The following is a 15,956-nucleotide window of genomic DNA, read 5'->3' as shown; positions in this document are numbered from 1 at the left end:
TATTGCTAGCCATTAAATTTATCAAATATTATTTATGTTTTAATTGGGGTGGATAAAAAAAATGATGTCAGTATATTTTGTCTTTTATATTACCATGTAAGCCTACTTGGACACATGTGTTTTCCCCACTGAAAAATAATCTTTCCTTCCCCAGTTAGTCCTTCTCTCTATAGCAAGGATGTTTTTATAGCAGTTGTAATCAGATCCAGATGGAACATTTCCTGTTCCTTAGTATCTGAATATGCACCTTCTTTATGTCTTGAAATTACCACGGCCTTGTCATAAAATAATGACTTCCCACTAAATCACAAATCTGAATATTAAGACAAGAGTAGATTTCCTTCAGACATGCCAGAAGTTTACCAAAAAGAGCAAAGCAGAAACTGAATCTGAAGCAGCCAGGTATGTACGCATCAGGAAGAGGGGGTGTGGAAGGTGGGCCTGGGCATCTCTGGGCATTGATTTCTGGACCACCCACTTTGTTGTGCCAAAGACAAATATAAACCCCAACATGGAGCAGAGAAATATTCACATTCTCTTTGAACTTGAGTGTTATGAAATTCAGGATATGTCTAGAGGACTTCTGACTTCCTCTGTAACACAGGTCACAGAATTCACTGCATTGATCTAGAGTTCTCTTTCTGTAAATGCATCTAATCATAAAAGCATTTTATCTTAATCTTCGGACCATCAAATGAAAAATCTTCCACATGCTATCTATTAACCATTAATTGCCCTAACTATTAAAAATGTCCATCTTCTTTAAGTTTAAAAAATTAGGCCAGTTCTTCTGTTAATTTGGTAATGATAAGTTAATTTGGTAACGATAAATTCAAAGGATAAGGCATTTTAGTTAAATGAACCCAGGTTTACAAACCATTTACATGTGTGTGAATCTGGCATACTCTCAGAGTAAACAATGTATGATTATTTCATCATTGTTTCTCAGACAAAATGTGTGACTGTGTAAAGACATAGTGCAGAATTGCCACTCAAAGACAATCCTCTTGCTATAAAGGAATGCTGACCTAGGCTGGAAACTTCTGGAAATATTTTGTAAGGTTCAGATTTCTGTATGCAGGCAGGAAGTGTCTAAATTTCACTGAAGAAACCACTGCACACTGAAATTAACTTTTGAATTGGCTATAAACCTTAAATACCTGAGTGACCAGATGAACATCTCGGAACAGATGCACCTCTGTAAGTCTTTCAAATCCTTCCTGAAAAATATCTCAATCAAGAGAAAACATTGCTAGCCACTAACACGACATTTCTGAAAGTTGATCTTAGTTTGCACTAATTTGGTTCAACAAGAACAGGTATCAGCTGAAGATTAAAAAAAAATAATAATTTAAAACAAATTTAGCAAAATATCTAGAAGTAAGTCATCCTTAAAATTGTCATCCTAGCAATTTTAAATGTGCAAGAGGGATGAGCTGCTTTGAACACAGATGAAATTCTTTTAATTGGATTTAGTTACTGTACCTCCTTAGTCTCTTCAGAAAATGCTTGCAGAATATCAGTCTGCCTGGTGTAGTTTCCATTGGCGTCTTGTAGTCCCTGGAGAATACGCTCTCTCAGAACCAGGACAGAAACACGTAGCTGGTGCCAGAGTAGTTGCACTGTATGGATATCAACTATCACATTGACAGAATAAGACAGAAGCTTCAGGGAAAACTCAGTCTCTAACAGAGCATGAATTTGTTCAACGTGATCAGATATATCTTCACAAATATCCTGTAATGGAAAAATAAAGTAGATATTTAGGTATGGTCATGGTCCTTTCATGGATCAGATCTATTTTTCATGTACTTTTAATTAAATGCAGAATAAATATTTTTCATAGAGGAAATATACTGTAATTAATACATACAGATTTTTTTCTCTCTTTTTATTCATGGCAATGCTACAGCAACTGAACCAGCAGCTGTCCTGTTTGGCAGTACTGCTCAGTAAGTGCAGAGACAGCATACAATAAAGAAGGATGGCACAACAAGATCACATGAATCAGAAGCAGAAAACTAACACCATAATGTGACATCCTAGAAGACAGCAATAGGAATGAAAGTGATAAGATTTCCAGGAGCTGTCTCCCTCTCTGCTCCACACACACACACACACACTAGTTAAAATACAAAGAATCTGGTCTGTGCCATCATCAAAAAAATTCATTTGGACAGAATTCAAATCTAACCTCTATAACCAAGAAGGACAAAATTCTGGGATAGACTCAATGGGAATAAGCTATTTCTGCTACCCACTGCTGACTGTGATGGTGACAGGGTGCTCATTTTTATATAGTCTTGCTCTGGGGACAAAACTGAGCAGAAGATGGGTGGAAAAGGAGAAAGAGGGAAAACAGAAATGCTGTGAACAGCTGTGTTGAGAAAGGAGAAAGAAAATATGGATTACCAGGTTATAAAGCTAAACTTTTGATGGGATGGTATCCTCCAAATTTAAAATTAATTACAGATTACTATGGTTGTGCTGCATACAGAGTAAAATAATTTCAGTCTACTCTTCATTTTCTTTGTGAAAGGGCAAGTCACCATAATAAAGAACATTTAGGCATATGCTATTTAGCAAACAACACTCTATAACAATTCCGTGAAAACAATGTGTAAAATGCATGTTATATACAAGTAAGGAAATGTGATTAAAACACTGAAAAAGTTGGCACTGAACCCTAAAATTTTTTCTCTTACGTTTCTGGCAGTGACTTGAAGTGACTAAGATTAAGGTGACTTAATAGCATATTTAAATCCAACACCTATTTCTTAAAAAAAAAAATATTAATTTAATTCAAACCTTCAGAAATCTCATTTATAAATATAGATAGATAGATATAGATAGATAGATATATATATAGATACAAGTAAAAGTGAGAATAATCATAATTTTGCATTTCAAATTTCCTATTGAAACAATTCTATCAGAAAATTACAATGAAATTTTGTGTCTCTGGTTATACTCTTGGGGTTTTGTATGGCAATAGCATAACAGGAAAATGAGTAAACCTGATTATTTCTAAATTAATAATACAATACAGTAATTTCTTTAAGTTCAGATTTGGCACATTCAGTATGAAAGTAAAGACGAAGTATTGAATATTTAATTGCACATATGTAACATATTAAACCAAAATCATATCTCTAGATAATATTAAATATTTTTGTACAATAGATAGTACAATATTAGCTGTCATCAGGTGCTATTGGTGGTTACTCATTTTAATGAAACACTGACAGTTACATCAAGTCCTCTTCAGGAGCAGTTCTCAGATATGCCAGATGAACACAAAACTCTGGAGTTTCAATGAGCAGATCACTGTATCTGCCTTGAGAGAAAGGCAGTATCTCTTCCCCTGTGTCCTCAGTCACCTTGCTGTAACAAGCAGCATCTGTACTTGCAAGTACAACACCTGCCAAGATGTAGTGCTGCTAGTGCTCAGGGCTTCCAATATCCACACGCTTCCGGGTGAGCAAATGGACACTCTAGTTACCAGATTAGCATGCTCATCTAATGCTACAGACACACAGAGCTAAAACTCTCTGAGCTTTGGAAAAAGTTAATATTATCCATTTAGCCAACTACAACTGACACATGACTGAAAAGCATAGCTGAAATTCTATGTTGTTTCAAAGAATATTTCCAATTAATTAGTATAACTGAACTTGTATTCACTTCTCCAAGATTGTTAATGTCTTTTCCTCTTGGCCATAATAGAGGAAATAATTAATTAATTAATTTTAATTTCAGTGATTAAAAAATAGATTGTGTCCTTTAACTGTAATTTTGTAAATTAGACACAATCTATAGAAAAATACTTAATATACTTCATTTAGACTTTCTATGTGAACGAGCTTAAAGATATGCCAGACTCCAAAACAAGTTTTTGATATATTCCAGCTTCATACATACAGTTACATGCTGAATTCAACTACCATATGAATTCTCAGACTGGTTGAAAACAAAGCCATAAGAAGAAAGAACTATCAATGAACAAATCTTCTGACAATTGTCTTCTGACAACTGTTTGATAATGTATTGAAAATATTGGTTAGTGAATCTAGATAATACTATAAATCAAGAATTCAGACCCATACTTCAAATAAGTTTTCTCTTGATGTCCCATTATGCTAACTACCAAAGCACTTCAAATTTCTGAAGTAGACAAAATTTGCACAACAAACCAACTTTATACTGAAATGCAAATCCCAGCACCACTAGGGGTTTGAAAGAAGCAGATATTCAGAAATATACACTGTTAATTTTTGCATGGCTTGCTAGAAGTTGCTCATTTTCCTCAAAAAGCAAAGCCTATTTGCTTACAGACTACTGTGGCACACAGCAACAGCCAAGTGCTTTATGTACTAACAAGGTAATTATCAGCTTCTTACTGCTTCAGTAACATGGAGAGAACTTAAGCCCAAACTTGGTCACATCCAAGGTCACATTCCCTGATCTTATCATATAAGACTACCATGTCAGTAAAAGACTAAGCACCAGCTCTTAAAGGATTTAGGTTATAGGCAGAATGGGTGGCTTAAATAAAGCTTGTAAAAAAATAATTTAGGCTCCTATTGATTTGATTTTAACTGTCATATGATGGTGTGAAGGTGAAGGCTGTGCCAATGACAGAATAACTGTCATTAATAACTGTCATTGTAAAGGTTAATGCTAGCCTTCAGGAGAAAATAATTACAAAGAAATGCTAAGTTCTGCCATGTAAGTTAATTCTGATTAGTGTTCAGAGGAATGGCACTAATAAAGCTGCATCCTATTTATTTGCACCTTTTCTCTACACTCACCTGGCACAAACCAGTGTCTCAAGAGGAAACAATATAATGTTAAATCCACTGGACATTTTCTAGTAAAACTTTTTCTTACTACTGTACCTGATGTCTAGATTTACATATAATTCAGTAAAATTAAATAATTGCACCTAGCGCAGCTTTTAATTTAATAATTTTCTGTAATAATGCAGTTCAAATAGTGCACAAAAATGTTATGTTATGTTATGTTATGTTATGTTATGTTATGTTATGTTAGTTCACAATTTTACTGAGGCTCAGTATCAAGACCTGGTACAATATGGTTTTGTTCTCATCCTTCCTAGCTGCTTGTAGATGACAGCGTTAGCTAGAGCAAAACCAGCAGAACACTGTTTTGTGCCTTTTTACACTTTGTGTTTATTTATAAAGATCAGCAGTATCACAAGATAGTAGCTAAATGCTGTCATGAGTGCCAGTTGCTCTTACCAGAAGTGGCGGGTAGATAAAATAAATCATGCACTTTTAAGTAATAATCTGTTGGCATCTATTTGTAAATAAGCATAGGTCCAGGTCATTGATAGTAATATAAAGCCTATACATATAAGTGTGCAAAATCTTCCCCATTCTAACAGTATATAGTTTCATAAGATATTATCATCTGATTTTTAGAAAGCACCATTTCCAAAACAATTTTTATGATCATTAATCTCACATGTCAGCTAGGCATTTTTATTTTTACATATTTTCATTGTGGTATTAAGGTAAAGATTTTGTCATCCTCTCATGGGCTTTCCTGTAGGACTGACTGGAATTTCTCAGGCTACAGAGGTTGTACCCCATTTGGCTGCCAACTGCCCACTTCACTCAGTCTTCCAGACAGCTGATCCTGTAATTTGCAGCTGTTGAATCCATCAGCCTGCACATTGCCCCCCCACGTCAACTAAAATAGCCCGAACTGCAAACCCTGCAGTGGATGAAGAAAAAGTGCATAAACAAACCCGCAAGAGTCAATGAAAGCAGCTTTGATGTTGACTTTTAAAAATATTTTCTGTCTGGTCTTCAAGAAATTGTGTTAAGATGTACATGAAACTACTGAAAGATGAAAGGTTGGAATATGTTGCTTTTGAGTTAGTATCAGTGACAGAGAAGCTCTACTGGAGATTTTGTTCTTTGATCTTGCAGTGAAACTTCTGCAGGAAAAACAGTTGCTACTGCATCTTACAACTGCTGTACATGCAAACATAATCTATGATTTAAGAAAATGTCTATCTATTTGGTGTTTCCTTTTAAGTGCTTTTTAATTCCTCAGAAGACAAATATTCCAATCAGAATGTACAAATTCTTCTCTTTAGAAAAAAAATTTAGAATATATGCCAGAGAATTTTTAGATTTGTTACTTTAATTGAACTTGAAAATTATACATTAAACTAATTCTCTGCACTACTCTTTTATGCTTATGCATCTTTTAGAATGGTGTTTTTCTTTTAAAATGCACTCTGACTTCTCAAAGAGTTCATTTCTCATTTTTTTCATCCCTACCTGCTGTACATTCAATGTTATAATAAGGATAAAACTGTTCTCTTCTATTATTGGTGAAACCTTAAGAGCAAATTCTACACAAAATTTTTTGCAGCTATTTTAAAGTAAACAATTAAGTCAAACAAAATAACCATATGTGAAAAATCCAGACTTTGAATAAGCAAAATCAACTGCAAGGGAAAGACCTGGACTGACTTTGAGTTACCATCTAGTCAAAAAGTGTTTGAAGTACTAAAGTAATGAAGCTGGTACGGCTGTGGCATTCAGTGACTAAGGGAAATGAATGCATTTTACTGGGTGAAGAATGCAAACGAAAGCAGCTACCAAGAGGGTTCTGAGATCACTGGCCCTGCCTTCTGCTCCATCATTTTCTGCACATTATTCTCTTTTTCAGGTTGGCTTTTATTTTGATTAAGTTACTCTCATTATTTTAAGTGAGCAAAATTCTAATTATTGCAAAATTCCAGTAAGGGGATCTAAGATGATCCACTTTCTATTGTACGAATATTGAAAAATTCTCAAAAAAGTTTTGAAAACAAATATTCAGTTTAGTGAACTCTAAATAGGCATGTTTCTACTGCGTTTTGTTATCTCAGGAATTGATGAGTTACATTCTTATATCCCTGTACTTAGAAATAATGTGAAAGAGATGTCAAATCATCAGTTCTTTGACACAGCTGCTAAAATAGTAATGGTTTCTATGTGATTGTAACAAACACAGATTTGCTCTGGAATAATATATTAGTTGTTTATGCGATGTGTTTTATTTGTTTGTTTGTTGTGCAAGTACATTGGTTGACTATCTATCTACAAGGAAAATGAGCAAGAAGAAAGGAAAATATGACGTCACATGCTAAGCACTTCAGGCTGAGGAAAAATGTCTGAAATGTTAATGGTGAAACTCCTGTCTTGGGATTCCAGCAATTTGCATTTGTTTTGCCATATGGACCATTGCTGGGGCCAAAGGATCAAACATACTGGGAACATGCAAAAGGATCCTTTTGTCCAGAAACAGGGCAGTTGCTGGTGGAAGTTATTCCAGCTCACTTGCCAGGACCAGCTGCAGTGTCTCACAAACCTAGTCCAGCCTGTACCTTTTCTGTAGGAGGGAATGGCCGCAGGGAAGAGAGACTGCTTTCAAATGTTTATTTCCCCTACTAAATTTAACCAGTAATTTAATGGGAAAAGTCTTTCTGAACACAGCATTCACCACAGGCCAGAATCTTAATTAAGGTAAGCATTTTGTTCACCCAGGAAGCTTCAGATAGCTGATGCACAAAACCACTCTAAGGCCTGGGGTGGAACTGGAGAGGCACAGGAGAAGTTATGGCAGTAAAATGAGGGACATCAGTGTGAAAGAGTGTTGTGTAAACAAGTCTGGGCTAGCCACTTCTGGGATATTCCTGACAACGGTAAAGTTAGCGCATGAATTGCATTTGTGTAAGAAACTGCAAATGCAAGGTGAATATAGCAAATAAGTTGCTGTGGGAAGAGATGCAACCTCTGCAACTAAATATTGTTTTCATATTCCTGAACTTCCACTGGGTCTACTGTGCAATCTGCCTACAGCTACAACCTAAAAACCCTTTGAAAGACTCAGAATAAAAGATATGTTCTTGTATCCCCAAGCCCACAATTGGAATCTTCCAATAAAGTTATCGCTGTACAACATTCCTTCCATGCATAACTGTACAAATTTTCATTTATCTTACTTTAAGCATGTTAAAGCAAACTGATTTTTATCTAGGGCTACTTTGAAAATTTTAAAATAATTAAAATTGATATAAAATGTTACATTTGTGCTGACTGAAGTCTGGATTTGCACTACACTCTGGAAGACATCATTGCACAGGTACTCTAGAACAGTTCATGCAAGAAGATAAATAGTACTGAACTGTGCAATTGAGTAGCAGGTTTTGTTTCTAGCTACTTCTGACAATAGAAGAAAAATACCTAGCTCTTATGAAAACCTAGTCAAGCAAGTGGTAGTAGAGGTAAGTTTGGGAACAAAAATGCATTTTTCAAATGCCTGTTCATTGGATAATGGTAATTATATATATATTTCTAAATTATACTGATTATTTAAGACCACAAAGAAATGAGAAAAAATTATGAGGTAGCTTTATACTAAGCACACTCATCATGTATTATACATTCATATCTCTAAGTGGAATATCTATTCATGTCTGAAATGGAAGAGAGACGACTTATTAAAACATCCTTCAAATACCTTATAGTTCTCTTCACATAACTCTACATTTTATACCGTAATAGAAGAACGTAGAACATATTTTCCAATTCTCTTGATACCTACCTTTGATTCTTACTTTTTTTACTCTCTTTACCCAGCACTTTCTTGCTTTCTATATACATATATACTAAGTGTAATTTAGAAGCATTTCTAACTATTTCAAATAACCACACACAAATAAAAATTGAGGACGAAATGGAAGTACATTTTACTCACAGTGAACATATATACTCTGCAGTAGCTAAGCCAACCAGCTCTTGCTAGCCAGGACTAGGTAGTTTCTGACCTCATTGTAGAGAGTAGTTCAATGGCTATGAGGAAACCCCTACTACCAATTCATGCAAGACATACAAGAACTTAATGTGACAAAAAATCATGTCAGCTAGACGAAGAAACAGAAAGAAGACCGCTCCTATTATTCAATCATAACTTCTATAATTTTATCTACTATATGAAATAAATAGCAGAATTCAATGCTATTGTACTAATAGTTCAATAATTTTCCAGCAAAACTGATTATCCTTCTGAAAACATTGAATTTCAAACATCTATGCTGACAAACTATTACCCTGACAGCTCAGCTTTGAATGTGTCCCACTCTTGTTCTCTCCTCATTTTTAGTTTGAAGAATATTTGGAATTAATCTTGGCATAGAATAAGAAAGTTTCTATAATTGTTTAAGATTTCTCCAGTGCTTCATTGTCTGAGCTTTATTTTCTGGTGAGCCAATCTGTCTTTGTTGTTTCTACAAGAAAATATCTTAAAATCTATCTTAAAATATTTTTTCAGTTTATAGACCTCTTTAGAAAGACTCTGTTTTTTATTAAATTCAATATATGTAATTAGGGTCTTTGAGAACAGCTGCTCTTAAGAGAAGAGTTTAGGTAAAAGAGAAAAATTTCTTGGAAAAAAAGTCTCATTCTTGAAATAATGAAGTTTTAAATTACAAACAAAATAGCACAAAGTATTTTGGGCAGCAGTGAACTACTGAAACATAAGATATCAGGATAAATAAATAAATAAAAGGAACTTCAAGTTCCCACAGGACAAAAATTCAGGCCTTCTGCATAGACATGCAGAACATAACAGAAAAATTTTATTCGAAATATTTGGACTTGCTAAAGCCAAAGAATGCTAACCTCATTCACTCTCTTTGACTGAAGCTCAGTGACTATAACAGAATTTAATAAAGGATGCTGAGACTCTACTCTCATCTCAAATGAGATAGGAAGAGTCAGAAGTGAAGAACTACCATCTGTGCCAGGTCTTCTATATGAAACTTGATAGCATGATAGGAAGTTTTCAAGATAAGTGGCTGTTTATATCATTGCAGCTAAGCCTCTGAGAGATTCTGTGACATGTTTTTGAAGTTATATTCCATCAGTCATTATTTAGGACAGCAAAAAGGACAGAAACTGTCTTGTTCTTTATTACCAGACTTCACTTTATTGGTTCCCTTTTATGTTGTTCAATGAATCATAGAATCATTTTGGTTGGAAAAGACCAAAAGCTAACATTTAATCAATGAAATCTTATGGGGATTACTGAGATTTTTTTGCTTGATTTAGAAACATGGAAAAGAAACCGTAGAGTCTATCTTGCATGCTGCTTGATGTTTGTGACCTTCCTTCCCTCTCTCCTGAACAACAAATATTCAAGTCAGCTGGAAAGCCCTTGTAGAACTCCCAATGTGTTAGCAACAATTACAAAGCGCTTAGAGCATCTGGAGGCACTTCCTGTAGTCTGAAACAGCTACCACCTACCCAGCATACTAGGAGAATTGTTCCATTCTGGATATTACTTACTGTGTAAAGGGAAGGGAAGGGAAGGGAAGGGAAGGGAAGGGAAGGGAAGGGAAGGGAAGGGAAGGGAAGGGAAGGGAAGGGAAGGGAAGGGAAGGGAAGGGAAGGGAAGGGAAGGGAAGGGAAGGGAAGGGAAGGGAAGGGAAGGGAAGGGAAGGGAAGGGAAGGGAAGGGAAGGGAAGGGAAGGGAAGGGAAGGGAAGGGAAGGGAAGGGAAGGGAAGGGAAAGAGGATTAAAACCCCACATACCACAAACAAACAAACAAAAAAACCAAACCAAACAAAACCACCTATATTTGCCAAATTGAGGAAGAACAATTTGAAAGTCTGGCAGAAAGATATTTTACATGCTTAACATCTCAAGTGAATGAAGAAATAAAGGAACAAATTTTAGGGAAAATATTATATGTCTTAAAGACATCTAAAATGTACAAGATTTTTATTCTAATTTCAATTCTGAAATTGAACATGAAATTTCTTGCTTTCATTAGAGAAAGAGCTCTTTGAGCAGACTAATCAAGTCCCTTATCACAGAACAATGGAATGGTTTGGATTGAAAGGGACCTTAAAGACCATCTCATTCCAACACCACTGCCATGGGCAGGGTCACCTCCCGCTAGACCAGGTTGCTCAGAGCCCCATCCAACCTGGCCTAGAACACTTCTAGGGATGGGGCATCCACAGCTTCTCTGGACAACCTGTTCCAGAGCCTCACCACCTTCCCAATAAAGAATTTCTTCTTAATATCTAACCTAAACCTATTCTCTTTCAGTTTGAAGCCATTTCCCCTTGTCCTGTCACTACAGTTCCTGATGATTATGATTATTATTGTTCCAGATTAGACAATACATTAAAAATTGTTCCTCATTAGTTTCTGATATGTACAACATAGGTCACAGAGAATGTTCCTGTGGTTTTTGACCTGAAATACAATAAAGACAAAACCTAACAAAAAAATCCTCTCGTTTACATCCACAAAAGGAAAAATAGGGTAGGGGTTTTTGCAGGCTTTTTTAGAAGGAATATAATGGAGATTAAATTGGAACCTGTAATTATGGGACTGGCATGACATTCAGAGCTATCTGAACCACTCAAACCACATGTTTACATGGGACTTTACATACAAAAGCAACTAACATATATTAACTAGTATTTCACGCTATGATTATTTCCAAATCTCACTTTCATCACACATGTGTATAATACTAATACAAATGTATATTTAAAAGTCTGCCTATAGTATCTTCTTTTCAAACAAAATCATGTCCATAAGATCCTTGAATTTTTGATTTAGATGTAAAAAGTGTGCTGTATAAGTAGCAAATGATCACAAACTCAGATTTTGCACAATATTCGCAGAAGATTGGTCAGAAATACTTCTAACATAAGCTAGTAAAAATTGTCATATCTACAACACTTCTTTATAATTAAATTATCTCTAAGCAAACTAAAATTCTCTGTCATTAATAATAATGCTTGTCCTGGCTGCTTATAAATATAAGCATGACAGACGTTAGCATTTTAATACTAGAATTGGGTCTAAATATTTAATTTTAAAATTAGACATAATATTTTGGTTAGAACTACTCAAATACACTGTACTTGTAATTTAGAAACATGTTACAACACTGTGGAGCACATTCCAACAATATATTCCTAAAAGGAACATTCCAGTGTGACAGTTCTGAGAAGACAGCTTGCGCTCTGTTAGGATAATTCTAATGGTGCCGATTTTTGGCTTTACAAGAGAATTTTCCAGTGTAAAGCACTGACACACTTAACAGCTTTTAAGATGTTGCTGCTTGAGAAAGTACTTGTGCACTACACAGTAGGCCTGAAGTGCCTTGAAAGGAGGAGGAAATGAGCAGTTTTTATCTAAATATTTATTCATTTTTATATATACATCTGCATATATATAGGCAAATATATTTATTATATGATGCTAACTGGAATAAGATCCTTGATTTATAATGCACTTCCTAGTCAGTGTCATTTGCATCTTTAGGAAAGCAAGACAGCATGGCCTGTGAGACAAATTTTTTCTTGTGCACACAGTAAACACTTTTATCTCTGGACACACTGGTTCTTTATATGACACTTTATTTTCAAGCTAAAGAAATAAGTTATAAATTATCTTTTTGTAGACTGTAGCTTTCAGTGATGAGTGTAACTCTCGCCACTGTGCAGGCTCAATGAGAAAGGGTGTTTCCATGCCTGGGCTTGTAAAGCAGCCCTTTGAAATTCAATAGCCAAACTGGTCTGTGCAGGAGCTAATGAATGTAAGTGGCTTTAAGATTCTCATAAGTGTTTGTGCATTTTAGTCACGTGTAAATATTTATATTTCCTGCAAAAATAGTCATCATCAATTGAGCCTTGGACTGAATTTAGACAAAGTCAAATCTTTTATCTTCCTCTGATAATAAGGTTCACAATAAATGGCATTGGATCCCTGAATCATGGCATTCTGAAATATAGACGGGGAATAGGAAAGGTAAGGGGCACATAAATTGCAAGTGTTCATATTTCCGTGTTCTTCCTGGAACAAGTGGGCTGGCTCTGCAGAGCCCTAGCTGGGTCACAAGCTTTGCTGTGTGATAAAGCGGCTGTGCGGCCGCTGGGCTGGATGTGAGCCTGGAAATACAGTAACCCCTGGAGCTAACAGCCCTGCCAAAGCCTGGCTCACCCTGCCCAGCAAGGGCAGCTGCACTGGCTCCACCCCCTGCACAGGCAGTATAAAATGCCCATGGACACTGAGACTAACCCTGGTAGGTTTTACAGTACAACAATCTTTACAGTTTTACTGTACAACAATCTTGAAAAGAACACTTGAAGCAGCCCTGACCACAAAACTGTGATTTCTAGTCTGGGTCTGGTAACAAGAAACACCCCTCCCACCCACACACCCCAAAAGCCTACGTTCTTAGGGGCTCCTGTATTTTTTGTATTTTCAACACATTTCAAAAATACAATATATTTCTGTGCAGGTCATCTTCTACGAAAGCATTAAATCCATAAAGCTGTAGAAAAACAAAAAATGTTTTCCTTTTCTTGACAAGCCACAGCCAGGTCAGTCAATCTTGGCAAGTTTGGGTAAAATGGAAGGAGCACTGGTATTTTAAAACAATCTTTTTTATTTCTCTTACAGCTCCTAAATATTGAGGCCTTTTCATAGACACATTTTCACCACTTTATCAATAATTTTGTGAGAAACTGAGTTACTCTAAGCCAATGGGAAGCTTGGTCATCTGAGAAATTCTTGAAATAGTATTGATAAAAGCAAGTCTGTCAACATAATATATCTATATATCCCCCCTTCATCCATTCTCTTAAAATTGTACCACTGACTATAATTCAATATCCTGCCCAACATTAATCAAACATGTCCTACATTAATCAAATATTAATATGTTATGTAGAACATTGTGACTCCTCTCAGCCATTACTATAAATTAACTTCCAGCAAGAAGACATACTAAAACCCATACCAACTGTTTAGCTCTTCTAATAAGGGGTCAAGAGAGGCCATAGTGCTTAATAGAGGTGTATCACACTCCAAGCATGAAGGATGACAGAACATTACAATTGCTCATTGTAATGACCCTTTCCCAAAACATTAACCCTACCTTCCTTTGAATTTCAGTGTGAAGAAATTCTAAAATTTACCATTACTGTTTATATTTCATTATGTCTTTTACAACTTCAGATGGCATCAGGATCATCAAAATAATCCATAAATTTCAGCTGAAGATGTTTATAACTTATGAAAACCATTTTGCAGACTTAAAATGAAATTCAGGTAATAATCAGAATCAAACTTTACACTTTCTGATTTTGTGTCTGAGGTAAGGACACTGCAAAAACAAAGTAAAGCAGGATAAGTATTAATTCCTGAGAAAGTTTCTTCACTTATCAGTACAGACAATAGATATGAAAGAGGCAATTACTATACCAACTATGTATCTCATTCAAGGCAATCACATCAACATTAAATGCAAAATCCATTTGCACAAAAAGTTATCAAGTAAGAAAAAAAAGCAAAAGAAAATATCACTGCAGAAGTGACAACAAATGAAACATAAGCTGAGACAAAGGAATTGAGAAAGCGAATTTTTAAAAGAAATCTCTAAATGGAAAAGACTGTGAGCAATAGCAAGCATTTTGAGCATGGAGGGGACTGCTCTCCAGCATGAACCCAAGAGGGCTGAATAGGGATGAACAGCAGATCCACTTCAAAATCACACTCCCAAACCAAACTAAAATAGTAATATAGACATGCCCACAGAAGAGCAAAAACACCTCTCTAGTTTTTCTATGGAACAGAATGAATTCAGATTCCTACTTTACCGATTCATTTCAATATCTGAAGCAGCACTCAGAAAAGGATACGAAATGGAGCAATAATAGCCACCTACTACTCTCAGTCTAGTACTAAGCACATAAAGCTGTAGCAGAATTTTCCACTCCTTCTTTCTGAGCTTTAAATGAAACTTTCACAAATAGCACTTTGGAGAAGAATATGGCAACTGCCAGTATAGAGGTGAAAGTACTAACTTGTTTAGCCAGCAAAGTCTAAACAAGAGCAATTGGCCACTGATGCATGGGCAGCTGACGAGCAAAAATAAAAACCTTTTAAAAGTCAGTGAAAAATTCCTATCCAAATAACAGATGCAACTGCTGCCATAATCTATGGGCTGATTTCCCATTCTTCTGGCACCTTGTAGAAACCACGCATCAGTCAACAATTCTCTATCCAGTGCCAACTTTTGCTTCCGAGAAGTCAAAAAGCTTTATCATCTTAATCCAATGCAAATCTTTGAAGAAAAAGTTCTTGGCTAACCAAAAACTTCCTGAACTTTTCCTTTAGATAAAATTTCAAAAAATGAATAGTTTTTCAGAGAGAACAGATGCTTTTGAGCAGTCTGAGCATATTCCTCAGGATATGGCACACACAGAATTTTGTGAGCTGAGAACAAAACTAAAACAAAGGGCCTTTGGAGAGCATACAACTCTCAGAATACTTTTTAAATAGTCTACTAAACTAGCGCAACTGTGATAAACACCAGATTGTTCAGCACATTCAGTTTCCTTATGAAAAGCTACAGAATTTATTAAAGTTCTAGTAGAAATAGTAAAACCTGCATATAATGATGAAGTCCCTTGTTTTCTATTACTTACATTATTTCTAGTCTGTTGGTTTCCTAAGCCTTTACTAAACACTTCTCTTTACAATATAGGTCAAAACTGTAGCCAAAGTAATGCAATTATAATCTTAAAGTGTCTATTTCTAATTATACTGTGACCTATAAAAAGTTAGCTGAGTAATGTCTAAGAGAATAGAGAAGATTGAGCATTAAGTTTCACCTCAACACCCACAAAAAAGCTAAAATCTTCACATGGAAACAGGAGACCAAGAGCTTTACACATGACAAGCATCTTTTTTACCTTCTGAAATGAAAGGTTTTAACTGTTTAAGCCTAAGATTGTAATTGCAGAAACTTTACAGTGTAGAACAGGGAGTGAAAGAGACTTAAGAATTCAGAAATCTACGTCTACAGAGAAAAAAATCTGTCAGTTTTGCAAGTTATATTCG

At 35.5% G+C, this 15,956-nt stretch overlaps 1 protein-coding gene across 2 annotated transcripts in view; it reads right to left on the bottom strand.

The window, feature by feature from the left end:
- Window positions 1-15,956, bottom strand: part of AKAP6 (A-kinase anchoring protein 6) — a 220,086-nt gene that overhangs the window by 182,514 nt on the left and 21,616 nt on the right. For both annotated transcript variants that reach the window (XM_082284079.1, XM_082284080.1), the window contains exon 3: window positions 1,486-1,737. In XM_082284079.1, coding sequence (XP_082140205.1) covers window positions 1,486-1,737 — 252 coding nt within the window. The remainder of the gene's footprint in view (window positions 1-1,485; window positions 1,738-15,956) is intronic.

Source organism: Coloeus monedula (genome assembly GCF_965178545.1).
Source record: "Coloeus monedula genome assembly, chromosome: 6".
NCBI classification, from domain to species: Eukaryota; Metazoa; Chordata; class Aves; order Passeriformes; family Corvidae; genus Coloeus; species Coloeus monedula.
Note: the sequence above shows the minus strand (reverse complement) of the source record. Positions and strands in the feature narration are given on the sequence as shown.